Source organism: Tachypleus tridentatus, chromosome 12, assembly GCF_004210375.1.
Source record: "Tachypleus tridentatus isolate NWPU-2018 chromosome 12, ASM421037v1, whole genome shotgun sequence".
Taxonomy (NCBI): domain Eukaryota; kingdom Metazoa; phylum Arthropoda; class Merostomata; order Xiphosura; family Limulidae; genus Tachypleus; species Tachypleus tridentatus.
This window is the reverse complement of record NC_134836.1, coordinates 81,529,115-81,555,629: the sequence shown is the minus strand read 5'-3', so window position 1 is coordinate 81,555,629 and position 26,515 is coordinate 81,529,115. Positions and strand designations below refer to the sequence as shown.

Below are 26,515 nucleotides of genomic sequence, written 5' to 3'. Positions count from 1 at the left end.
TACAACGTTACAACAATTATTAAGATAGTTACAACGACTACATCACTTGCGGGTTGCACCAAAGAAATTTATATACTGATCAATTATACATATGAACATGACTAGAACATTTAATAATCCCATAAAGCAAAATGTGGTCATTCTTAAAATTATTCTCCAACACGTATGGTGTTTGTGTAATATATTTATATTACCAGAAGTAATTTAAGAAAATGCAGATGTTTGTTTAGACGAAGGAACGATCAAAGGGATGCCGGTGATGATACTCTGTAAAGCCTTCACAATCATGATTAAACTGAAATAAGAACCACACATAAAATATTTGCAGTAACATGACACTGCTATAAAAATGCTGAAGTCATTAATAAAATCTTATTTTATGCAGTATTAGTCAAAATTGATTTACCTATTTGAGAAAAAGGTTTGTAGATGTCATCAGGTGGAAAATATAAAAATATTTTGCATAAGGCTAAACCCGTTTTACATAGAAAGTAAAAATATCAAAACCTTTAAAAGAGGTAGATTTTGTAAATATTTTAATAACAGAAAACAAGTTTTTATCGTTAGCTTGGAAACTAATCATATGCATTTAACCAATTTAAGTAATACCACACTGAAAAAGAAAATTTATCATTTAATATTCCGAGTTTATTTTTTGCCACTCATTGTTTATTTCTGAGTGGGAAACAATCAGTTTTTTCTTGTTTAAGCTTCGTTGATAGTAACCAGTTTCATTATAAATATTTATATATTTTTGTTACATTTAACATGTATTTTTATACAATGAATTTACCTTTTGTGATAAATTACTTTGAGCTATAACAAATATAAATATCTCAATGTTGTTATGGTACATACCTTTTATACCAGAGATTTATTTTATGAAGGAAAACTTCCTGATAGTTTTCAAACACAGTTAGTTTGTTCTGGGATTCTTCTTGTTCTTTTAGCTGAAAATATATATCTTTTCTTCTGTTGGGAATCTCTGTTATAAAAATTACAAATATTCAAGATTTACCCTGTATTTATGATTTCAGTCATTTTACTGATAAGAAAGTAAATGTAACATGAAGTATTGAGATTAATCTCCCTCGTTATAAGAATGATGTTCTATGAATCGTGCTGTCCACTCTGATGGTCACAACTATGTACTATTGCTCGTAATCGTAGTTTGTATTTAAACAAGCTTTTATGAGAGAAAAAAAAAAGTGACGTCAGCATTAGACCACACATCTTGAAAAGTTTTCAACAAACTCTCCACTGTAGGCAGACGCTGGGTTCTAAGATCGTGTTCGAATCCATTAAAAACTGCAAGAAAACTGGTCAAGCATGTGGCCAGAAGAAATCGCTTTGATTCCAGGTTTTTAACACCTGTTTCATTAATATAGCTATTGGCGCTCATATGTAAATAAAACATGTAATCTCCTAGCTCAGGAGACTTCTTCATGTTCAAATCTCTATTTATTATCTTTAACGATTCAAGAAGATATGCCCAACTGTAGGTTCAGTGCTTTCCCTTAACTTTGCGTAAGAGGGAGCTCTTCCAGTTTAGTTTTGGATGTGATTTTGAAGCCTGTTGATATTTTAAACGTTCTGATGTACTTTCATGGAGGACACTTACAACCTGCTTCTTCGAAATATTGTCTTCTTTGGCTCTACGTAGATCAACATTTTCGCTTTTCAAATACTTTTCATCAAAAAGGAGAGTTAGACATTTCTACGTGTGAAAAGTTGTGGCAAATCAAACTCCTAGGTGCTCAGAATATTGCAATGACACCCAAGGTCGCACTTGCAATGAAAGGCCACTATCCTGGCATCTCCTTAAGTTGCTTGAATAAAAATAAGATTAACTTCTGCGATTTCGATCAGGTTTAGTAATGACATAAACATAAACTAAAATTATACGCATAGTTGGAGATCTAACATTTCCCAACAATACAAATACCCAGCATTTTATAAACAATCAATATTCTCTGTAATTTAGTGTTTACACCCTTCTAATTACAACAACTGAATCAGTGTTGCTTTTTTTAACATTTTTAACAAGTTCTCATAATTTAATAGTACCAACATCTTTTATAACTAGAACATAAATTATTTGATATTTGTGATGAGTGTTTATTTACATCCTTAACTGTTTTCTGTTACACGCAAGAGAAGTTTTTAGCACAGACTTTTCTTCTTTTAATTATGGGATCTTATAGCAGAATCTTTCTGTGCTCATTGCAGGCACTTTGGTATTGTTATTTCTAAGAAGTGATCGTGTAAGTTAATTAATTTAATTATTAATTATTATTGGATATAACTTTTACACTAAATACTGATTTGAATAAGAAAATGTTGTTCTTTTAAGATATAAAGAAGTGAATATGAAGCATGTTAATGACTGCAACAACAGGGGAAAACAAACAAGTCTAGCCCAACATCAACATTCTGGTACTTAATTATAGAAACTAAACATATTATTCCAAGTATAATGATAATCGTACTATTATAACAATCAAAATGAATTAGAACGTTTATAATAAATTAAACAGTATAAATATTTTTGACCGCAGCCATTAAGAATAAGTAGTTTAAACAGGTGCTTCCCGTAATTCGTATTGATGACAAAATTACTGAAACTATATTCCGCCGTCAGTAATTTAGAACTATTATCCAGAACAAAGGTCAACAGCCATCAGAACCCTACTATTCACCACCCTCGTTAATGAAAAGAAATTAAATGTCATCCGTAAAACGTTCTTACAACTTAAACTGTAAAGAATATGTTGTGAAATAGTAGAGATTCGAACCAGGCTCGCTAACTCTGAAATTGAGATATATTTTAATTAACTTAACACTTCTTTTTAAAAAAGACAATGATACCAGGTATAATGCTTAATAATCGTAATATTTTCACTTATACAACACCGCTCTCTGTTTGACTCTGGCCCCTCAGTGACACTATAGTGTGTCTGTAGACAGCTCTTTGTGTAACTTTGTGCTTAAAAACAACGGTTATTTGATTGACAAAATAATAATAATATTCTAAAACTAAATGTCAATTTTGTATCGGCTAAAATATAAATACAAATTTGTAATGTAAACTACAAGATTATTCAAAAAAGTACTATTAAAAGGTACAAGATCACTCAAAAAACTATTATTTGAATCACGAATAAACATCAATTACATAAAACGTTTGCTTAAACTGTTTAAGTTTTTAAAATTTCTATTGGCATTTTGACCTGAAAATAAAAATAAGACTTTTTTAAACATAAAACTGACACCTAAATATATATCAAAACAACTTTTTATAAATTAATAGTATACTTTCAATTATGCTCTTTGAAAAGTTCTCCGTATTTGCATTCAAGTATAGAAAAAATTTAACTATACCTACATAACTGTAGTATCTATGCATGTACCTTTCAAATAGTAAATAATTAGCTTAAAATAAATTCATTTTAGATTTACATCAGTATGGTAAAAACTCATTCAGTTGTTTAATTTAACTGTTTTTCTATATTTGTCTGATATTACTTAGAGTAATTTTAATACTTACTAGGATAAAGCTTTGTTCTGTTTTCTTTATTTTCTATCCAAGCACTTTCCAATTTTTGTTCTGTCTGATTCACAAACGTATACATGTAGCATGCAGGGCTGTGTTTCAATGGCGACACCTGATGATATTTGCCTGTCGGAATCTAAATCACAAAAATTATTTAATCGGTTATTTGCAGCAACTAATTGGTTGAAATTATATATTTGTAACTTCACCGCCGTCCTAATAGATAAAAACAAAGTTAATTTAAAACCAAGATGTAAACTATCATTCAAATTCTGATTCTAAACATTGTAACACATACAGAATAGTAGAGAACTCGAAATTTTATATTATTTCTCAAATCTTCTTCAATCTGGAATGTAAAATGAAATTGAGAAATTTCTTGAAGCTTGAACTCCTTTGGTAAGGGATTTACTATTATGTATTTATTTTAAAATCGAGGTTTGTTTTAGTTATATATATATACATATTTAGAAATACATCTAACATATAGTGTCAAACATGTGTTGCGAAATTACCGTCTATTCTCTAAATTTCTAAAAGATTCTCGAGCATAAGAATCAACAACGTACTATGTGTGTAAATAAAATATTGATACCAACTGGACTTTCGAGAACCTCACCTAAAGTTTATAAATCGGCGTGCCAATAGACAGTTTTTACATTATTGTTGTTGGTTCGCTACAGTTAGTATGCTGTAAACCTTTGAAACTATAACGGTGATCAACGCTTATCAATCGGGAAATTATAGATATTTTACCAGGTTTAATGGATTATGAGCGTAACAAACCGCTTAATTTCATTGAATTAACTTCGATTGTTAGTTTTTGTACAAGGAAATTAGATATTTCATCGGAAAAAAACTCACATGAGAAGAAGCTAGTTAGCTTTTTGTCAAGTGTAGTGTACCTATGCATCAACACAGAAATAATTCGCTAATCGTGAGCCGTCGATGAAATATTCAGTTCTAGACGAGATATGACTCACTAATGCATGTAAATGTGTAAAAGTCGTGTATATAAGACATTATTTCTGATATGTATTTGCAATAACCATTGTCATAAATTCTATTGTTGTTTGTATAATAAAATATATTTGTCATAAGAAAAAAATTGTGTATCGGTTTTGTTGGGAAATATCATAAATCATATCGACATTTAATTAACTTATAAATTAAATTTTCAGCTATTGGAAATCGTAAAATGTAACGTAATACATAGGAAACTTGTTCGAGGTAAATTACAATATGCATAAATTATACATACATAAAATTATATTGTAACAAGCAAAAGTATCTGTCGGCAGTGATGGGAAGGGTATATCCCATTTTGAAATGTGAATGATATGGCGATTAATTTCTAACAAATTAGTGTAGAATATTCTGCTTGCAAAATAAAATTTGGCATCAACATTATTCATGCCTGTTCTCTTGCCATTTCAAAAGTGACTGTTGAGTTTTTACTGCGTATTCAGCTTTTCAAACGGGAGACAAACGAACACTTGGACAGACACCACGGTCAGCAATATGTGCACGATTCCACACAGAATTTTGTTGTTCAATATCCAACATATTGTTTCTGTTAAAAATAATTTAGCTCAACATTAGCGGTTTTAATATATTAATAATAGTAACATAACGATTATACAGTGTTTGTTAGAATATGTATGCTGTGAAATGATTCATAAAGTGTTATTTGATGATCTCAGCTTATTTGAGAATTTCAATGTTCTAATCGTACTTTACCGATAAAATCTCAAGCACTAATTTACCTGAAGAGAACTACCTTCCTGTAGAATAATGACGCCCTCTTGTGGTATAATGACCTCTATAATTCCTTTTAATGCCTTTAAAGTTGCATTGCTGAGATCCTTTTCTATGAAGTTTAGAAGACTTAACCCTATTAATGGAGGATAAAAATATAAGAAAGTATAAATAATAAAAAGTAAAGTTCGATTATTAGAAAGGTGTTTACATTTTAATTCAAATTATATGTAATATATAGAACCATGAAGAAAACGTGATTCGTTGATTTTGAAGCGAACTCGAGTTGAACTGGATTGATGCAAAGATGTTATGAGGCTGTATCATTTGGTAGTCTTAATTTCGGAAGAATGTTTCATTTTCTCTGTGTGTTTATGTCTATTTCTAAATTATGTTAAATTTCTAGTCAATGAGAATTTATTTAAGTTTTGAACATCATACAAAATCAACATGAGGCAACCAGCTCTATAATTCTCTTAAAATAAAACAAAAATACTCATTAACACTTTTTGAATTTTCTAATCTTTTCAATACGAAATATTTCTTTTTGTACTGGTGTAATATTCTGACAATTAGCAAAGAAAAATCCATTAAGAAACCAATAGATTATATTCCCTTTGGGTTTGGGTTTGTTTGTTTGTGGAATTTCACGCAAAGCTACAGGCGGGTTATCTGCGCCAGCCATCCTTATTTTAGCATTATAAGACTAGAAGGAAGGCAGCTAGTTATCACCACCCACCGCCAACTCTTGGGCTACTCTTTTACCAACGAATAGTGGGATTGACCATCACATTATAACGCCCCCACAGCTGAAAGGGCGAAGATTACGAGTTGAACCCCTTAACCCACCTGACCATGCCGGGCTCCAATTAAGTGTATTTTTAGTACATATTATAAACTGAAACTGTATAAAAGTTTATTTATGTATATAATACATGTAAGAATAACAAAAAACTAATTAAATATACTTTTATTTCACTTTCATTGTTGTCTGTGTTTGAGGTTCATGTGTTCGAATAGTTTCGTGATAAAATAGAAATTATTTTTCTTTATCATTTATCCAGATGAACAAAATATATTATTTCCCTTTTAGTTAAGGATTTTTACTGAGTACATTTCTAGTCACGCACCATTATAAACATAAAAATGCAAACGGAAATGATCATCTTGGGCTAGAAAGGTTTTAGGTTTGTGTATTATTACGCTGATCCAAAAAATATATTTGCAAAAATGGCACATTTTGTTTATGCTTATATATATTTATTGAATATTTTTTATTTATATCTACATACATTTGATTCAGAAATTGTCATCACTGTCACTGTACTCATTGCTAATAACATAAATATTTCACCTACCAGGAAAATCAGCAAGGAATACAACATCCACGTGTTGTGACTCCTTTTCCAAACTGTTTTCGACATCTCTTAATACAGCACGCCAATCAGAAAGCTCGGTCAGAACAGGCAATACCCATGTGATTTCACGGAATGGAGACCAATCCGCTTCCAAAATGTTTACTGTTGGATCATATACTCTGCGATGAAATTAATTGAAACATGAAGAAATTAAAATAAATAATATATACACTCCCTCTACCAGACATATATCTAACTTGTCATAGTTTTGCTGATAATTTGCAATTATTCGAAGCAAAACAGTTATTTGAAAAAGAAAAGACGATTTTACTTTCTGTAGGTCAACCTCATTAGATTACAACCGACAAACATAAACCAATGGTATAGAAGGTATCGTTTTTATACATAACATCTAATATTTATAATGCGTTTCCTTTGTTATTAAATGAGCGTCTTGTCAACTTGTAGATGTAGTGTTCCGAATCATTTTTTGTACAGCTGCTTTAAAAACAACGTTTGGTTATTCATACACACATTCCTTGAGAGACCAAAAAATGACTGAATCATCCCCGGGAATTTTGACCTCTCACATCTTTTAACACTCCTTCGTTTAGAACTATTCATATAGTATTGTTCGAAAGTATGCCTCTCATAAGTGTCATTTTTTTATTTTTCTCACGCCACTTTTCGCGGAAACATATAACACGTAATAACACTAGCAAATAACAGACGCACATGGTTTATTGACGCAATCATTCAGTGAATAAAAGTTATTGACATGGAATGTGTAGGGAAGATTACCGTTCCTTTCTAAATCTCCTTGTTATCGTTGTGAATCAATTACTTAACCACAAATTTTGTAAAAATAGCTCAACATTTTTTTTGTCTATATCTTTAATACTGTCAATGATTATAACATTTTATCTAAAAACAAAATTAGTACTTGAGTGTTATAGCCAAGCTTCTTTCTTAAACTGCACAATTTCTTGAATTATGTGAATTCAATAACATGTAAAGTATCTCTTGCAAACATTTATTAATTATTTTAAATTATATATAAAGAACTAAAACAATTTTGCCCGTGAAATATTAATTTTCTAGCAATAATCTCAACAAAAGATCCTAAGATTGGAACTTTTCAAAGACGACTGAGATCTCACAATAAAAACAACACATTTTAATTGAGATGTTTAGAAATGAAAAAAAAAAATGTTCCTGTTTTAGGAATTAGAATTTTACCAATTTTACTACTGCGCGTATCTAAATTCGTTCTTTGGCGCCAGATTTACCACTGAGTTGATTAATATATGGATGCTTTATATATGTTTGTTTTGTTAATAAAATTATAGCTAAATGTTTATTATGCTAATTATTGACGCAAAACATAACTCACTGCAGTGTTCAGCTGTTTGAAGCTAAACAAAGGGCTGTCGGTGCTGTACCCATCAAGGGCATCAAAACAATTTTTTTACAATTGTAAACTCCAGACTTAAGTTGCATTATTAGTTATATTTGTGTAAGTTTTAAAAATATAATGAAAAATTAAATATTGTTTTATCATATATTTCTTAACATTTGAAATCTTTTGAACAAATAGAGTTGAGAAATAAGTTTGCGTATTACGATTAATAAAAGTAATTATCCTCCACTGCACGGACTGTTCTTACAGGTCTGGCATGGCCTAGTGCGTTAAGGCGTGCGCTTCGTAATCTGAGGGTCGCGGGTTCGCCCCCGAGTCGCGCCAAACATGCTCGTTCTCCCAGCCGTGGGGGCGTTATAATGTGACGGTCAATCCCACTTTGCGTTGTTAAAAGAGTAGCCCAAGAGTGAATGGTGATGACTAGTTGCCTTCCCTGTAGTCTTACACTGCTAAATTAGGAACGGCTAGCACAGATAGCCCTCGTGTAGCTTTATGCGAAATTCCAAAAAACACAAACAAAACTCTTCTTACATTTATCTTAATTCAAATACATTAAATTACGTAACTGCAAAATATTTTGAATTTTCGAGAAGTACCTTTGAGAAAAGCGGCCATTTAGAGACAGCCAGACATCAACGTAAATTTCAATGTTCGTAATGTTGTATTGGCTTTCCAATCTATTAGCAACACATGAGGCAAACTGCTTGACCATGTCGGCGTGATGAGTCCATCTCCAGCTGTGGGTCCAAGCCTGGAGATAGAGAGAGAATTACATCAACACAATTATAATACTAAGGTCAACCCTCTACTGTTCTGTATGGATAGATCTAATAACTGTTAAAGTGTATATCCAGACATGCAGAGAGATATACATAACCGTGACAGTTATCTTGAGGTTAGCCCTTTAATTTTCAACTCAAAGACCTCAAATCTCGTTGTTTAATTTCAAGTTAAAGTTTAAAAAACAATAAAAATATAATTCCTATGGGTATCCTAAATCAACACAAATTACACATGCCATTTGGAATAAATACAAAACAAAAATGATATAAGGAAAAATTAAATAGTTTTGAAAATTACGAATTCACGTTATAATTCACAAAAACAGCAGTTCATAAATCTTTAAAGCTAACGTACCCCTTTCCAAATTTATTATAAATTCATATACCTCCCATAATTCTGATATTGAAAATCAATACAAAATAACCTTTCCTGATGTGTAAAACTCTTTTTTCTTTACATTTTCACTATTACTGGTGATAGTATCTATGATTCACAAAGTTTAGATTCATAAAAACATTATGACTTAATTACAACAATGAACAAAGGAAAGAAATTTTTCTTACTTATTTGGGTTTCATATTTTTCTTTTGTTTCGCATATCTTAAATGGTTCATGTAGATTTTTTTTCAGAAACATTGGGCTAAAGTACTGACTAGTGATATAACCGTTTTATTAGAAAATATAAATATATATGACATGGAAAGATGTGTTTAGTTATATAATTCATACTGCTACAATTTAAACTTTTCATTACGTTAATATTATACATACTAGATACTGGAAGCTGTGAAGTAATGACCCAATCATTTTATGCACGCTTGAAAAGCCAACCGACTGAAGACATTTATTATTATATCTACCAAGTTGAAGAAGTTTTTAATCTGCATGCACCAGGCAGATCGGACATAAAGTACAATAGCTTTGTCATTAAATTACACAGCAAAATGCTTCACTGATAAAATTGTTAAACACATTTTTTTTCCTGATTTTTAATTGCAGTTAAATTACCACTATTATTTTCTTGGTAATAATATATTATGAGTTGAGAGAAAAAGGCATCTCTCACGAAATATTTTACAATACACACATATATATATAGTTATTTGATAAATTAAAATTCACGTAACATATATTTCTGTAAAGTCATATTTTCATAATGTCAAACTAGTCAAGTCTTCAACTAACCAATAATTCTTATTCATGTCTTTCCAGATCCAGAAAACTATAACATTTAGAATAGATACTTCAGCACAAGTTACATTCCAAACAACGTTCTTGCTGTCTTATCGATCGTGTAGTCCATATTTAATTATCACATATCTTTCTTGTGTGCTGAGCTTGTTTTAATGACTTAAAACAAGCTTGTTATTGTACTATTGTAATATTTAAGACTAATATTTTAATTATCCTCTTCAGCTTAGTGGTGATATTATCACTTATATATGGAATCACTCAAGAAAACTGAGTTGTATATGTGCTCTCTTGTTTAAAAGGTTGAAAAGAACATGTCTGTTTTTTTCTTGCCTATCAAAATTTCTTACTATATTTTGCTTAAATTCCATTGGTTAAACATTTTTTCTTAAGAGTCATCAACTTTTCTCCCACGCTTCTTTTTTTTATTATCAACTTTATCAATCCTATAGGGAGAGCGCATACCTAAAAAAATCAAACATACAGCTCTAGTACATGGCTTGCAAAAAATGTCAGTGATGGTTTACCTATTCTTGACATGAATTGTAGTATCGAAAATGATTTCCACCCAAAATGACAAAGCAAGTGTAAATGCTATAAACTTGTGAACAGTATTCATGAATTCATTGGAACTATTAAGATACTCTAAATTAGTGTTCCACACTTCAAATATATCATTTAGGAACCAGATTGATGAGCCTATGTTATCGAACAATTAAATGTTTTCAGTTCAAGCATATGCATATATATTTACAGCCAAGGTTACTGTTACTCTATTTCCTCTAGCTATTTTTCTGATTTATTTATAAAATTCTCCGTTAAATCTTACATACCCATTATTTAACACAAATCTCAGGGCTATTTCTAACTAATATGTTGAAACATTTAAGAGTTCTAAGTCATCTCTCTTTTCTTCTGTCACAGTCATAACACAATCTACATCTTCTTTGTCGTGTTTTGTGTAACATTCGCTGTAACGACAATAAGACATCCAGTTTAGTTAGAATTGTAAACTTTGATCCTCTGTTCAGTAAATACCCCCTTATGCAGTTATATTGCTTTCATTCAGAACATCGCATTCTTCTGACATAACTTCGTTGATGTGCTATATGATTGTTTATCAGCCAAGGTTTCAACTGAATTTGTAAACTTGTAGGATATCGGTAGCTTATAACGATGGTTTAATAGCGAAATATTGATCTAATAAAGATACATTCAGGATATATAAGTCGTTATTTTATTTATCTTAATAAACATAACCGAGAATCCCTACTAGCATTAATAATAATTAAGGATCATGAGCCATAATAATTTGATGTAAATCAGTATTAGCTTTCGATGATAAATAGTCCTAGTAGCAACATTTCTTGTTCAGTTGTGTAATTCACTCTTACGAAGACTAGCTTTTACGAAAGTTTGTAAAAAAGCACGGTAGCTATGTTCAGACTTCGGTTAAAATTTGAAATTAAATGTAACGTATTGTTTAATTTTACGCTGACATGGAAAAGGCATACAATATATAAGGCTGACCCTATATGTGCTTGTCGATGTTTGGACCTACGGTCATGTATGAACCTAATAAATATTTGAAGAGGTTTTGAATTTAAATTTCGCGCAAAGCTACTCGAGGGCTATCTGCGCTATCCGTCTCTAATTTAGCAGTGTAAGACCAGAGGGAAGGCAGCTATTCATCACTACCCACCTCCAACTCTTGGGCTACTCTTTTACCAACGAATAGTGGGATTGACCGTTACATTATAACGTCCCCACGGCTGAAAGGGCGAGCATGTTTGGCGCGACAGGGATGCGAACCCGCGACCCTCAGATTACGAGTCGAACGCTTTAACACGCTTGGCTATGCATTTGAAGAGGAACTCTTACGTACATGAAAAAATTATACTTCGGTAATTCAGAACTATATTCCTTTTTTATATGAAACAATTTGTTTGTTTTGAAATTTCGCACAAAGCTACTCGAGGGCTATCTGTGCTAGCCGTCCCTAATTTAGCAGTGTAAGACTGGAGGGAAGGCAGCTAGTCATCACCACCCACCGCCAACTCTTGAGCTACTCTTTTACCAACGAAAAGTGGGATTGACCGTCACATTATACGCCCCCACGACTGGGAGGACGAGCATGTTTAGCGCGACGCGGGCGCGAACCCGCGACCCTCGGATTACGAGTCACATGCCTTACGCGCTTAGCTATATGAAACATTAAGTGGTTTTAATAAGAATATTTCTCGACTCACTTAATAAATTATACTTATTAGTCACATAGTAGATTTAAAAGGTTGTTAATGATCGTAATTTATATGATTAATTACACTTTGTATATATTATTCAATAATGTACAGGTGTAAAATCTAACACTATGTGATGTAATAAAACATTTCTTATTACTTGCACGATATTTCTATCAATTTATAGCACAGAGTGTTAGTTTTAGGTTACCTCTGAGTCTAAATACAACTCCTGGCCTGTTCTACTCTCAACTACAGTAACTTTGGTATGAAGATGTTTCCAGTTGTGAACCATCATGTCCCATGAATATCCGTACAGTCCTTGAGTCCAGGTATTGTAGCCCTTGGTTAGCCAGTGTGAATAAGGTAAAAATGCCTGGACTGCAAAATATCCACAGAGACCAACGACAACCGCTTTGTGCCAAACACTAACAGATGATTCAGTAATTGTGTGCTAGTGAATAAAAAAAAGATATCAGGTTGACAAAGAATAATTCTTGAGCCATAACGAGTTTTAGTATTTATAAAATTAACTTGTTCTGCTTACGAGTTGCTTATATCTATTATTAGCGGAACGCTACTATTCTATGTATATAACGCATTTATTAGACATTGTAAATCCCTATACGATGAGTACTATAAACAAGTGTTATAAACCTAGACAGAACGTTGTAAACAGTATGTTTTAATGTTAATATATTTTAGCAAACTATATAAAGAGTTGTCGCCTTAGAAAGTAGTATAATAGTGAAATCGCAGAGTAATTAATGTCAGGCAAAAACATGCGACAAATTTAAAGAGTGGCCAAAATTAGGTTGGTGATTTTATTACTAAAACTTTTATCTGCCGTGTGAGAAATTTTAAATCGGCCACCGTAAGTCAAAGTTTCCAAGATTGACTGCACTTTTGAACAGATACTTTGATTTTCCTATTTCATAAAGTAAATCTTTCCAGTTTTATTTTTTAGCAGTGTAACTGTTATAACAACTACATGTAGCTCCATAACTAGTAATATTTTCTTTGTTTGTTTATTAGAGCTAAATCTATATTGATATATTTGTAAAAGCAACCGTATGACTGATTCTTGTCAAGGAATATGAAATCTAAGTAAGACTGGAAGACTCAAAGTTGTTCATTCTTTTTTATCCGCGAGAGTCAATTATGTGTTATCATACAGGAGCTAGAATAATAGAATAGTGCATTCACTCGATCTAGCAGCACATATTTCATGATTCTACACACGAACTCATGATAGAAGAACGAAGTGTTAAGATCGCTCTAGCAAAGGATATAACATGAAGTATAAATATAAGGGTAGGTATATAATGGTAACTTATCTCAAAAGGGAATATAAATGATGAGAGGTGTAATACTAACTGTACTTCAGGTGTAATACTAACTGTACTTCAGTTGTAATACTAACTGTACTTCAGGTGTAATGCTAACTGTACTTCAGGTGTAATACTAACTGTACTTCAGGTGTAATACTCACTGTACTTCAGGTGTAATACTAACTGTACTTCAGGTGTAATACTAACTGTACTTCAGGTGTAATACTAACTGTACTTCAGGTGTAATACTCACTGTACTTCAGGTGTAATACTAACTGTACTTCAGGTGTAATACTAACTGTACTTCAGGTGTAATACTCACTCTACGTCCTTTCTTATTTTCCGACACCAGACACTCTATACAATAAGAATTCCACTGTGGGGCTCATTGACTGGTAAACAACATTTAAGAAAGGCAGGACTAGAAGAAATGAAAGGTCTGGGCCAATCAGGAGAACAGAATATAGGCATCGTGGCTAGCATAACATAAGGGAACATTCCTGGTAGAAAGACACCATGGAAACTTTATATCACTGCATTTCGTTAATTACAAAAAATAAAGAAAACAATCAGTATTATTTCTTTAGACTGATTTTATTCAATTTTAAAGTATGAAATATCTTTTGTTGTTGTTGATTTTTAACTTTACTACTAAAAATGATAGTATTTTAGATTTTATGTTATTGGTGACTTGTTTTCAAACCAACATTAATATCCGATTTTAAACAAATTTTGCAACATGATTATTAGTATATGCTGTATTTAATTAATGACCGACCGAATGGTAAGGCTTACTTGTATTTTATAAACTATGTTCGACGTAGCGGCACATTAATGCTCAAAAAGATTCAATTTAGCATGAGAGAAAGCCAGTTTAGATTAAACAACAACGTTAATTCATTGTAAACAGCCACTTGTTATCTTGTTAAGCCTGATTAAGTATACACTATATAAATTATTAAGTGCATTCTTTTACATGAAATAACCCTATGTCGTAAGTGCTAATCTGGTGGTTTCTTTCATAAGGAAAAACTTGTTTTTGTTGAAAGAAAAACAAACTAATCTAAATGTCCTCAGACTTAGTTTGCATCTTTTTAATTATACAAAAGTGTAAGTCAAAAATCACGCGGCCTGATTTTGACGATAAAATATGACTAACGGTAAGTATTCATTTTATTGGCTTAGATATATGATAATGATTAAAAACTGTACATTGTTTATTAACTTTTTTATATTAGTAGATACATCGTTCATACTAGAAATGTCTTTATGAATCCAGGACCTCTGACTAACAAGGTAATTTATCTTCCTATGAGCTATCCACCTCCGTATTTGACTGGGCAGTTAGTAGGTTAATTTAGCAGCATCTCACAATATAACGAAGTGTAGCTATTATACTTATAGTGGCAAAGTCTAACATGAATGGATTGTACTTTTGGATAACTTAGTGTTAGAGAAGTGGCTTTAATAGCCGAGGGTGTTATGTTTACTTCCTAGCTCCAAAGTATGTTTTCATTCAGTAGTTTTTTCAAGTAAAAGATTAAATCACTCTTACAAAAATTACACTTGTTTGTCTATATTAAATAAAACTTTATATGTTATTCCAACACTACGTCTTACGGTATTTCTTTAAGCTCTAAGTTATTCAGAACAGTACTAAACTTACCAATAGAAAACATTCGAGAGTTCATTAAATGAAAAGCTCCACAGAAGATAAAAGCTACAGGACGACTAGAATCCAAAAACAAGAAGAATCCAATGGTTAAGTCCAAAAGAAATCCACCCCAGTGAACAATAAAGTAATCAATTTGTTCCTTTTCTAGTATGAATCTAAAAATAGATAAGTTGTTTTATAACTAAATGGAAAGAGAACTAAGGAAGTTTATCTCATGGGAATAGAGAATAAACAATAGAAGCTTTAATTTAAATAGAAATGAAATTTAATGCCAGTGAATGCTTTCAAAAATACTTATGCGTTTTAGCCAGATACGCTACATTTATTCAGTTTTCGAGTATAAAACAAACTTGTTTAAATATGGTGAGGAATATGAGTTTTCCTACTAAACATATTACGATACAGGTTACATTCTTTCATTTCAAACTTTAAAGATAACCTTACAACAACTTAGATATGGAATTAATGCTTTGTTGTGATTTTATAGAATATTTTTATAAAATAAATCAATTCTTACTTGAAAATATCAAACACCCAATGAGCAGAAAGATATTTCATTGAATAACCTCCAACCCAATCTTTGTCCGTTTTTTTCAAACCGGCTATAAAATACACCAGAAATATCTGCAACAGGATGAAATGTAAAAAAAATATCATCACAGTTTATGCTTAAAGTATATCATCTAATATAAAAGGGTGAGTGAGAACACTTTAATGTGTACTGAAATTCCGAAACATAGGAAATTAGTTTGTTTCTTTCCCTGCCTATGATGAAATTAACACTGAGGGTCTGCTGTGGCTATTGCACACTTCTCAATATGCTCTCTTATTAGTAAGAATAAACCAGTTTTACGACTTGGACCTCTTAAATTGTGACAAATCAATCGTTAATCAATTTAGAAATAGATAATTTAATTTTTCTGTCCTTTTCACAATAAATATAGAGGGCACTTGATTCAAAACTACTGCTAACTCTCAAAATAAGTCTTCTTAAAGTAAACTTGTGTACTTTTTGCAGCTTTGCTAAAAGTAATTAAAAACTTAGGGAATAATAATAAAAGAACATTCTCGCATGCAATCCTTTAGAACACAATGTACCAAAATTTAATTTATAGCAAAAAAAATTTTTGGCGAAGCAAGATAATTGGTTCTATTGTAGCTTTAATTTCGTAAAGAAAAGGGCTTCCTTTAGACCGAAGATTGTATTCAAAACTAGTCGGGGTGATGATCTAGAATTATTCTAAATCTATCATGTGGTTACGTGACGTTGCACTGAATTATTCTAGAGTGAATGCATTGATAAGCCTATTAACAAGGATGGTCTAAGTGCAGTGTTTCACGCCTTAACAACACTTAATTCTTAATTGTTTTCGAATTAAAAAAGTTTTTTTATTGATAAATTAAAGCCATAACTAAGCCAGTTGTCTGGTTTGGTCACTCTATTATCTGAACTGCAATAAAAATAGGAATCATTTACCGTTATTTGTTTTTCTCGTTTCGTTTGTTCTTTTTTTTATTTTATATTACCTAGTTTCAGATTTTCCCGTTTCTAAACGAAACTTCAGCTTGTATTTTCTAAATATATTTATAACTACAAAGCAGTATCATATTGTTAGATAAATGAATTTAATTAATACGGAAAATACAAGAAGTTCGTCTTACTTGCACTTGAGACTGAAGGAACTATTTGGCAGTGATGAGTGGTTTGATGGTAAAAACATTTTGTTTGTAAGAAGCATTCTCCAATACAAACATTCAGAGATAACCAGTATTTCAGCAAATCATCCGAAAGTCAGTAAACATTTGGGGAGATTCATGTGTTTGTAATTAACTGACCATCAATGAACGTCAAGAGACTGATAGAAAGTTTTCATAAGAATAAGACGTGGACATCCTACACATGAAACTCTTTTTTTTACCCATAATCAGATAGTCATACTAGTGTATCTATGTATTTTAATCCACCCATATAACTAACGTACGAAATCTTATTGCCTTCACATGCAACTGCAATAGGGAGCACAAATTGTAAAAGAAACAAAAACATGTGAGTTACGATTCCACAGTAATATCTTATTCTTCTGGTGTTGTGTACACAGACTTTACGGTACAAGCAATGCCTCTAATAATTCGTTTTACAAAAATCTTTAGTCATTGTATGATACGTATAAATAAGTTTGATAAGTTTAATCCATCTGACTTATTTTACAGAAGATATGAAGAATAAACGAAGTAGGCAAGGACCAAATGTTGGACATATTCCATTGTGAGGTTGAACAGATAAGTTTAATTACACCATGCCCAATCCTACCTTATTTCCTTATTTTTGATACACCACCCTGTTCTACATTCTAATTTTTTCTAATATTTATGCACTTGATAATCTGTAAACGAAGCATCTTACTCTACATGTTTATTTTAAATTGCTCTAATTAATATATTAAATGAAACAGCTCATTATTAATAAAAGACAATTTAACCTTGTCATAATTCCGTTCAACAAAACAGCTTACTACAAAGGACCAATTTAACCCTATTATAATTAATCTTTTGAATGAAACAGTTTACTACAAATTACCAGTTTAATACTTAATCCACTGAACGAAGTTGCTTGCTATAGATAACCCCGTCATAAGTAATATATTTTAAAAAAATAGCTCACTATTGATATCCCATTCAACCCTATATAATTAATCTATTAAATACCAATTAACCTTGCCCTAATTAATCTATTAGAAAAAATACCAATTAACCTTGTCATAATGAATCTACTGAACAAAGCAATTTAACTCTCTTTAATTAACATATTGAACGAAACAACTTATAAAGATAATCAGCTGTAATTAATTTACTGGATAGAATAACTTACTACAGATAACCAGTTATCCCTGCCCTAATTAATCTATCGAGCAAAATAGCTTACTATTGATTACTAATTCAACCTTATCATAATTAAGCTATTGAATGAAATGTCAACCAACTCCACCATAATTAGTCTATTGGATGACTATAGATAACCGATGTAACCCTATCTGATTAATATAATGAAAAAAAAACAGCTTACTATAAACAATTAATTTGTTATTTTTTAATTACCTTTCTGAAATAAACAACTTACTTTACAGTTAAGTTACCTCAGTGGTACTTCTAGCGATGGTAAAAGTGCTAGGTCTATTAGACAGTGTTGAAGTCTCCAAAGAAGATCAGCACTGAGAATTTGGCTGCCTATTCAGATAATATAAGCCTCCGAATTTAAACTTCATAAAGTTGTTTGTGTTTCAGTAACTGATTTTTCATAAATCAGTTACGTAGGTTTCGAAAATAATATTTTTTTCTATTACATAAGACTTTTGTTCAAATCACGAAAAACTCTTATTTATATCAAATTATTATTTTGTTTACCACAATGGACATTTTTTATAATTATGTTCCTTATGCCAGGGTTCTAAAATGATCAATAAAACTCTCACGTCGCGATTGGTCTAGAGAAGTCTATAGCCAGTGGTTGTCAAGATTTTAAGCACAATAAAATGTGACCCGGTTTAATTGGAAATTATTCACTTATGTAAAAGTACATATGACGTTTTGTAAACAATCTGTACATGATGGAGAAAAATGGATATCATTTGCGGGTTCAGTATACAGGAATTACTATGGAGCATATAAACATTTCAATACAATAAAATTATCGCAGATCAAAAAGATATACTCATTGATTAGTTCATTATTTGACTCCACGTAAACCTTATAAAACAAAAATTAGGAGTAACAGACACTCTCACTCTCATTGAAGCAGTGCCAAACACAACACAGATTTGAATGTTCATTTTGAACCCGTAGCACGAGTACCTGTGTGAGGGATACCATTGTGACAATGTGGCAGCTGCTTAAAAACAGCCAAAATTTTGAAATAGGCAATTATTAAACACCAAAATACGTGTATCTCGGTTATTCGCTCTATAACAGTCAGATTTAGTAAAGGTATTGAGAGGAGGAATACGATCAAAGCTAATCTAAGCAATAGTCCTCGGAAAGCTGCACATCTGATGTAGCTGCTGAAGTGGGAAGTCTCAAGTGTAAAACATTAAATGTGGGGACGTGAAATGTACGTTAGATGTTGTTAGTTGGAATAGGTTAAAAATGTAACAGACTGTAAACGAATGCAGTTGTAAGTACATAAATGAAATGAAATAGAAAGATGAAAAAGGTTTCATAAATGACGGCTGGCAAGTAGTTTTTTTTTCAAAATGGTGTGATTGTATAATATTAAAGTGATCATCATTGATGTAAGAATGATATGAAATTTTCGTTATATAAATGATACTGTACTCCTAACAGAGAACAGAGATAATCTAAAGGAAGTGATAAGAGAAGAGTCTGAAGCTTGGATTGCGTACAACACGATAAAAAGACACAAATTAATGGCTAAGTATATAAGTCTAGAAGGAGATTTACTGAAAAGTGTTGTAATGTAACAAGCGAACTGTCAAAGATCTGGAATGTAAAAGATCGAAATTATATAAATATTAATGTGGAATATAGTTTGTTATGGATGTGAAAGATGGACTGGACAAGGATGACAACAGTTGAAATATGGTGTACAGATGGATACGTTAAAAAGAACTGGAGAGATGGGTCAACCATCGAATGGATGAGAGAGATGGTAAGATCCACGAAAGGCTGGTTAGCTAAGGTGAAGGAAACTGGCGATATGTGTTCACTGGTATAAATGAGGTCCAAGGTTAGTGTTGACCACAACTGAAAGGATAATGAGTGATAGGTACAGAGAAGAAATGAGAAAATAATATGGGCGAATACCATCAAAATGTGGTTTGGAGGAACTTGTAAGAGATAAACCAAGATTGAACAAATGAAAGACTAATCTGAAGAGAATTTAAGTTCCTTTAGGTCTATGGGATAAACCAATTATTTCATCTATAGAAAAGAACAACGTACTATACATGATACGTTTAATCTAAATGTTAGGTAAAACAAATTATAACATATGATTAACTTTTATTGAATAGAACAATGACAAAACATTTTGGTATTAAACTACCCTAACTGATCTATGCATAGAAACTTTCATCTACCATAATTAATTTATTGAGGTTGGTACTTGTCCTAATTAATAAATTGTATGAAAAGACATACAGTATAGTGTGACTTTAACACGCTGTACCTAATCTAGTAGATAAAACAATACATAAAACATACAGTTCTTCTAACCTGTCCTCGAAGTAAAATATAGTTCCATAATGGAACTTGCGAGTTCTTGATTTTTCTTTTAAACAGGCCGTCAACGGAACTGAGGGAGAAAAAAAACGAGTTATAAAGATAAATATTATTAAAGTAACAAATTTAATATCACAGCTATGTTGCGATGTCAAACATTTTGTGTATTACTTAAAGTATGTACAAAACTAGATACATATACTTAAGTTAGGCAACTGCGATTCTTTTTTCATATTTTTTCTGTCTTTTTGATATAATGACAGGACTTACACTACACGCATACTTCAATCTCTTAACAAACTTTTAACAAACATACAGTAACCTGGACCACAATCATGAAGTTGGTTTTGTTACCGTCATTCAAATAACTTTACGAATATGACAAATAGTTATGCTCTTATGTTTATGGTATACTTTATATATTATCTTTACGCAAATACATAAATGAAGTTGAAGAAATGAAAGAAAATTGGCTGGTATTTAACGAATGTGTTCTCTTGTTATCACAAAAAAGTTTACATCGAAAATTCTAACATGTTAAAACTTGTTTTTACTTACCAGTATCGATGGCCGTCGCAAACTAAGAAAATCATCCCGAGTAATCCATAAAGGTAAGAATGATTGTTCCACCTAGATTTTTCCAAAACAAATAAGTACCAATAGGGCAAAATAAAACAAACACAGCTCAGTCGGTAGAAGACGCCAAGCATAATTCCAATCGCACCTGAAATTGAAGTTGATTACCATATATTTTTTTAGATTTCACCGTATACGTAGCAAGACAAATTGCATCTTAACCTAGAGGTCTGCATAATTTAGTCTTTGGTTTATTACATAGAAATAAAAAAAATATGTTGTAAACTATATTGACATTAAATTACAGGCTTCCTTGTAAAACAACCGTTTGTTCTATATTCATATCTTAACACCATTGTAATTACTCTTTATTTCTTGTTTAGAGTTTAAAATATTTCTTGACCCAAACAGTTTTTGACATCGGATTTGATATTATTTTTAAATAAATCTCAAACTATTAAAATGGATATGATAACACTTTATCAGTTGACCTGATGTACGTCAGTGCAGATGGTAAACGAAGTATTGACAAGTGCCTAACATTTTTTAATAGAACTAAGTAATATTTCTAGCATAACGTTTTGCGTAATAATATTAGTGTTTGCGCAAAGGTATGAACAAATATAAAACGATTCTTTCTGATAATTTGCAAGTTATATTTTAAAATTTATAACGTTTCTAAAATTAATATTTTACATATATTTTAATTTCACCTATTAAATTATTTAACAATGCACGATACTATCCGTCTCTGGTTTACTTAAAACCTAAATAGCCACTGACCCGCACGTAATAGGGAGACATTTACAAATTCCATTGAAATTACTGTGAAGGATTAAAATGAAACACAGGAAAAGTAGATACTTAATCAGTACTAAAGTAGTGTTTTTATCACGTGATTTACAAAAACTTTAGACCGATGATTCTTGATACGCTCCTTTACATTTAATACTTTTTCTTAAATTTTCTTTGATACTTTATCTGGTTCTTTGAGAAAAAAAGAGTGTTAAGGACGTTAACTTTATGTTCAGTTGTTTATGTATGTTTAAAGACTCAAGTGGAGAAAGTAGTTCTTCCGTCACAAAGTGTTTTAATGTCGTGGATTGTTTGTTTTTGAATTTCGAGCAAAGCAACAGGAGGACCATCTGCACTAGCCGTCCCTAATTTTGCAGTGTAAACCTAGAGGGAAGGCAGCTAATTATCACCACCAACCGCCAACTCTTGAGCTACTCTTTTACCAACGAATAGTGGGATTAATCGTCACATTATAACGACCCCACAGCTGAAAGTGCGACCCTGTTTGGTGTGATGGGGATTCGCCCCGTGACCTTCAGACTACGAGTTGAGTGCTTTAGCTACCTGGCCATGCCGGGCCTAATAATGTTATGGAAACTAGTCAAGACGGCTCAAGACGGCTGGTATTAAAACTTTAATTAAAATAAAGTACAGAACAATGTTTCAATCTTCTTAGGTCATCTTCAGGTTAACAAAGAGAGTTTGTTAACCTTCAGTATGAAGTTATATTTTCAATGTGCGTAAATATCGTAAGGTTGTTGTTTTCTTTAAACAGATAGGTGAATTTCGACGAATTGTTTTGGTATAATCTATCATAACAACAAACAATAAACAGTGAAAACCACTTCACCAACCTATTAACATAATGAAGTATATTACATACATCCACTCCAACGGTAGAGGGCGTAGAATATTAAAAAGAGGAAAACGGCATTTCCATGGGTCACCCCACATGATATCAGCGTTAGCCAGTCCTCTTTCATTTGGTATATCCATAATCATCATTAAGCCTATTGAAGGAAGATTATCTTAATAAAAATAAAACTTAACATCTTAACGCTCTCACACTGAAGCTTTTTTCTTTCTGAAACTTCTGATTAATTGATGTAGATTTATATTTCAGTTATTTATTCTCCCTTCCAAAGAAAAATTAAATAAATTTAATTGTTTACGCACGTCGTGTTATAAAATAAGAGGATACGAGATGTGATAGTAAATAACTTTTTATAAAGTAATACATTTTTAATTTTCAATACTGGTGTTGTTTTGAATTAAGCACAAAGCCATACAACAAGCTATCTATACTCTATCTACCACGCGTATCGAACCCGGATTTTAGTATAGCATGTCCGCAGACATACCGCTGAGCCACTGAGGGTGAATTTTTAATAAACTTACCTGAATTTGATATTAGTGAGAAAATATCACTGCGATGTAGTTTAAATGAGCCAACATTGTTACAACAGAAACGCTATCCTGACGTCTACTTTAACAAACTTTGATAACACTAGTATTACATATAAGACACTTATTTTCAAATGTTTAGTTTAAGACACTGTTAGAAGCTTTAATGTTTAGCGATGAGAGTACAGACGTACGTGTTCTCCTAGATAACAGTAAGTTGTTAAACGTTAGCCTCCTCCATAGTTATGAAGTACTTAACGTACTCTTAAAACTGACTGTAAAGATTTCGGATGAAATAGAAAGTAAAACAGGGTGGATAAAATGTCATTCTTCTGGTTATAATATTGCTGTTTTTTGTTTAATAAGCACAATGAAACAGAAAAATGGGTCATTACTTTTATTAATAGTTAAAAACTGGGATAAAAGGAAAACGTTTAATACTAATAGCACTATTATTCATAAAGACACGTCCTATAAGTATAAGTTCGGAGTCATCTTGTTTTTATGATTTTAAAAAGCTTCATCTTATATGGGGGAAAAGTACACCTGAAGATGAATTTGTATTTGTAAATACAATTTCTAATAAATTAAAATCTGGGGAACGTGTATGTGAAAGGTTAAACGTACTTAAGTACTACCACAACTAGGCTACAAACCTTACTTACAAAGTATTTGAAAGTATCGTTGGTTAATATATTAATTTTAATATTCAATTACATTATTCAGAATGTAACAATATATTACGAAGAATATTTTTTCCTTTTCTAAATATACATACAGAAACTATAAAAAATAACTTCGCTCACCGAATAAAAACCGTGTAACCCCCAAACTAGCGGGATCAGTGGGACGATGCAATAGCCGCAAGATGGCGTTGAAGCTGGAAATGTCAGACCAACCAAATCCTAACGTTTTCTCCATAGTAATATAACTATTTCTCTGTTGTCTGTTAGGTGAACACTGAAAGGAAACATTTCTGATATCATGATATAAAACAGTTACCAATAGAAAAAATCTGATAAATAAAAACTGTTAACTTTCAGTGACGAAAAATTATTCCTTTGTTAGAGTTGGTTGAAATAATTGAGGACTTGTTTGAATCCTCTCTTAACATACATTAGCACAAATTTGTTGCAAGACAAAAATTCAACATACCACAATATTAATTATATGGTAAATAAAAACATTTTCGAGCCGGGCGTGACTTAATGTTAACTGCCCACACTATGTATCCAAAGGTTTGTGTTTTGCATCTTGTTGCCGCGTAACCACACTTCTCACTTCGAGGCCGAAGATGCAACATAAGAGCGAAGATCAAATCTCATTATTCAGTCACACAAGACTAGCCCTGAATTGACGATGGGTGCTATTGGTTAACTGTCTTAACTCAAACTATCAGTTCAAGATTAGTGACAATTGTGCCCGAATAATACTTTAGTAGCTCTAAAACAAACTAGTAATTTTCATCATTCAACAGGTGAAAAGAAAATAAGTACATTGACAATATAACTTCTACTGACTAACACGGATTTATCTTTTCATAACTTAGCTCTTTAAAGCTTCAGGCAACAAATATCTAGAACTTTATATACTCTACAAGATATGTACAAAATAAAACATCCAATAGTTGCGACTTCACGGTGTTTTTATTCACCAAACGTTAGTGTTGGTACTGATTTATTAGGGCAAAATAAAATAATAGGCTATATGTACTATATCCTTGGCGGATAGTCAAACACCTGATTTTAAATTTGTAAGTCTGTAAACTTATCGTTGACCTGCTAGAAGGCTCAAATGTTTAATAAGAGTCAAATCTATGATTCTCCATAAAGAACTTTATACATAAAATCAACCATTTAGCACAACCTCCTCAACCATCTGTTATGACTTAGAAGGCTATTTGTTTAGACTATAGTTACAAGTCATAATCTTTTGTCTAACAAATAACACTGTATTGTAATTCAATTGACATTATTATTTAATCTCTCTTACGCTTTTTAATTTTTCTTACACATCATAGTTCACACACAAATTCTCACTATTTATCTTTGTGTTTAGTAACTCTTGTGGCTTCTAACGTCATTTTAGCCAAGTCTTATCCAGTCAATGCATCCAACTCAAAAAGTAGTATGTAAAAAAATTATATTCTTTTGTTATTTTATTTTAAAAAATTCGCGCAAGTTTACAAGAATGACAAGAAGCCCTGTGGTGAAACGAGTTTCATAATAGAACCTTGTTTTCCAAGATTTTTAGCCCTTTTCCTGAAAAACATACCGCCCATTATCCATAATTTCCTGTCTTTTATTGCAAACGAGTTTTTACTTCTCCAACCTGGCCCGACATGGCCAAGCTTGTTAAGGCGTGCGACTCGTAATCTGAGGGTCGCGTGTTCGCATCCCCGTCGCGCTAAACATGCTCGCCCTTTCAGCCGTGGGGGCGGTATAATCTGACGGTAAATCCTACTATTCGTTGGTAAAAGAGTAGCCCAAGAGTTGGCGGTGGGTGGTAATGACTAGCTGCCTTCCCTCTAGTCCTACACTGCTAAATTAGGAGCTAGCACAGATAGCCCTCGAGTAGCTTTGTGCGAAATTCAAAAACAAAAACAAACAAACATTTCTCCAACCCAAGAGACGAGTACTTCAGCTAGTACTTTAACCTGTAAGTTAACTCTATATAGCTGAGTCAGTTATAAGCTTAAGTATTTCAAATTCTTATATCCGGAATTCGATTCACCACGGTAGACTGAGTGCAGACAGTGTATTGTGTAACTTTAAGCTTAAACAACTATTACACTATCGTACAAAATTCTTACTATTTTTTAATGAGAGTATGTGTAAAAAGTTACAGATGGAAGAATAACACCATAAATAGTCATCTATTGGATTATTACTTATAATTATTATTGTGATTATTTATCTATGAACGTTTTCCTAACATCATTTAGTATCTATTTTTGGTTTCAAAACAAAAGAATAAAGACAGAGAGTCACTTTTATAATTGAGATTATAGTATCGACGAGGGGAAGTATTATGGATTTTGAACAACCGTTCAACTACAGCGAATTACGTCAGATGTTATTATTTCCACGAGGGCATTAGGTATCTCCCTCGCCGGAAGAAGTGAACTTGTGAGAATAGCCAAGAAAGACGTCATTAGGGGCGCCAACCGAACTAGATAACTTAAGCAAATTGTGGG

General features: G+C 31.8%; 1 protein-coding gene across 1 annotated transcript in view; it reads right to left on the bottom strand.

Annotated features, from left to right (window-relative positions):
• Positions 1 to 204: 204 nt before the first annotated feature.
• GC (gamma-glutamyl carboxylase) overlaps positions 205 to 26,515 on the bottom strand; it is a 52,755-nt gene continuing 26,444 nt past the window's right edge. Inside the window, exons 2-15 of the mRNA XM_076473900.1 lie at positions 24,126 to 24,279; positions 22,770 to 22,925; positions 21,103 to 21,268; positions 20,539 to 20,617; positions 15,827 to 15,933; positions 15,301 to 15,464; positions 13,995 to 14,134; positions 12,515 to 12,757; positions 8,686 to 8,840; positions 6,670 to 6,848; positions 5,320 to 5,447; positions 3,548 to 3,689; positions 859 to 985; positions 205 to 295 (exon numbers count right to left, since the gene is read on the bottom strand). Coding sequence (XP_076330015.1) covers positions 205 to 295; positions 859 to 985; positions 3,548 to 3,689; positions 5,320 to 5,447; positions 6,670 to 6,848; positions 8,686 to 8,840; positions 12,515 to 12,757; positions 13,995 to 14,134; positions 15,301 to 15,464; positions 15,827 to 15,933; positions 20,539 to 20,617; positions 21,103 to 21,268; positions 22,770 to 22,925; positions 24,126 to 24,240 — 1,992 coding nt within the window. The 5' untranslated portion in view covers positions 24,241 to 24,279. The remainder of the gene's footprint in view (positions 296 to 858; positions 986 to 3,547; positions 3,690 to 5,319; positions 5,448 to 6,669; positions 6,849 to 8,685; positions 8,841 to 12,514; positions 12,758 to 13,994; positions 14,135 to 15,300; positions 15,465 to 15,826; positions 15,934 to 20,538; positions 20,618 to 21,102; positions 21,269 to 22,769; positions 22,926 to 24,125; positions 24,280 to 26,515) is intronic.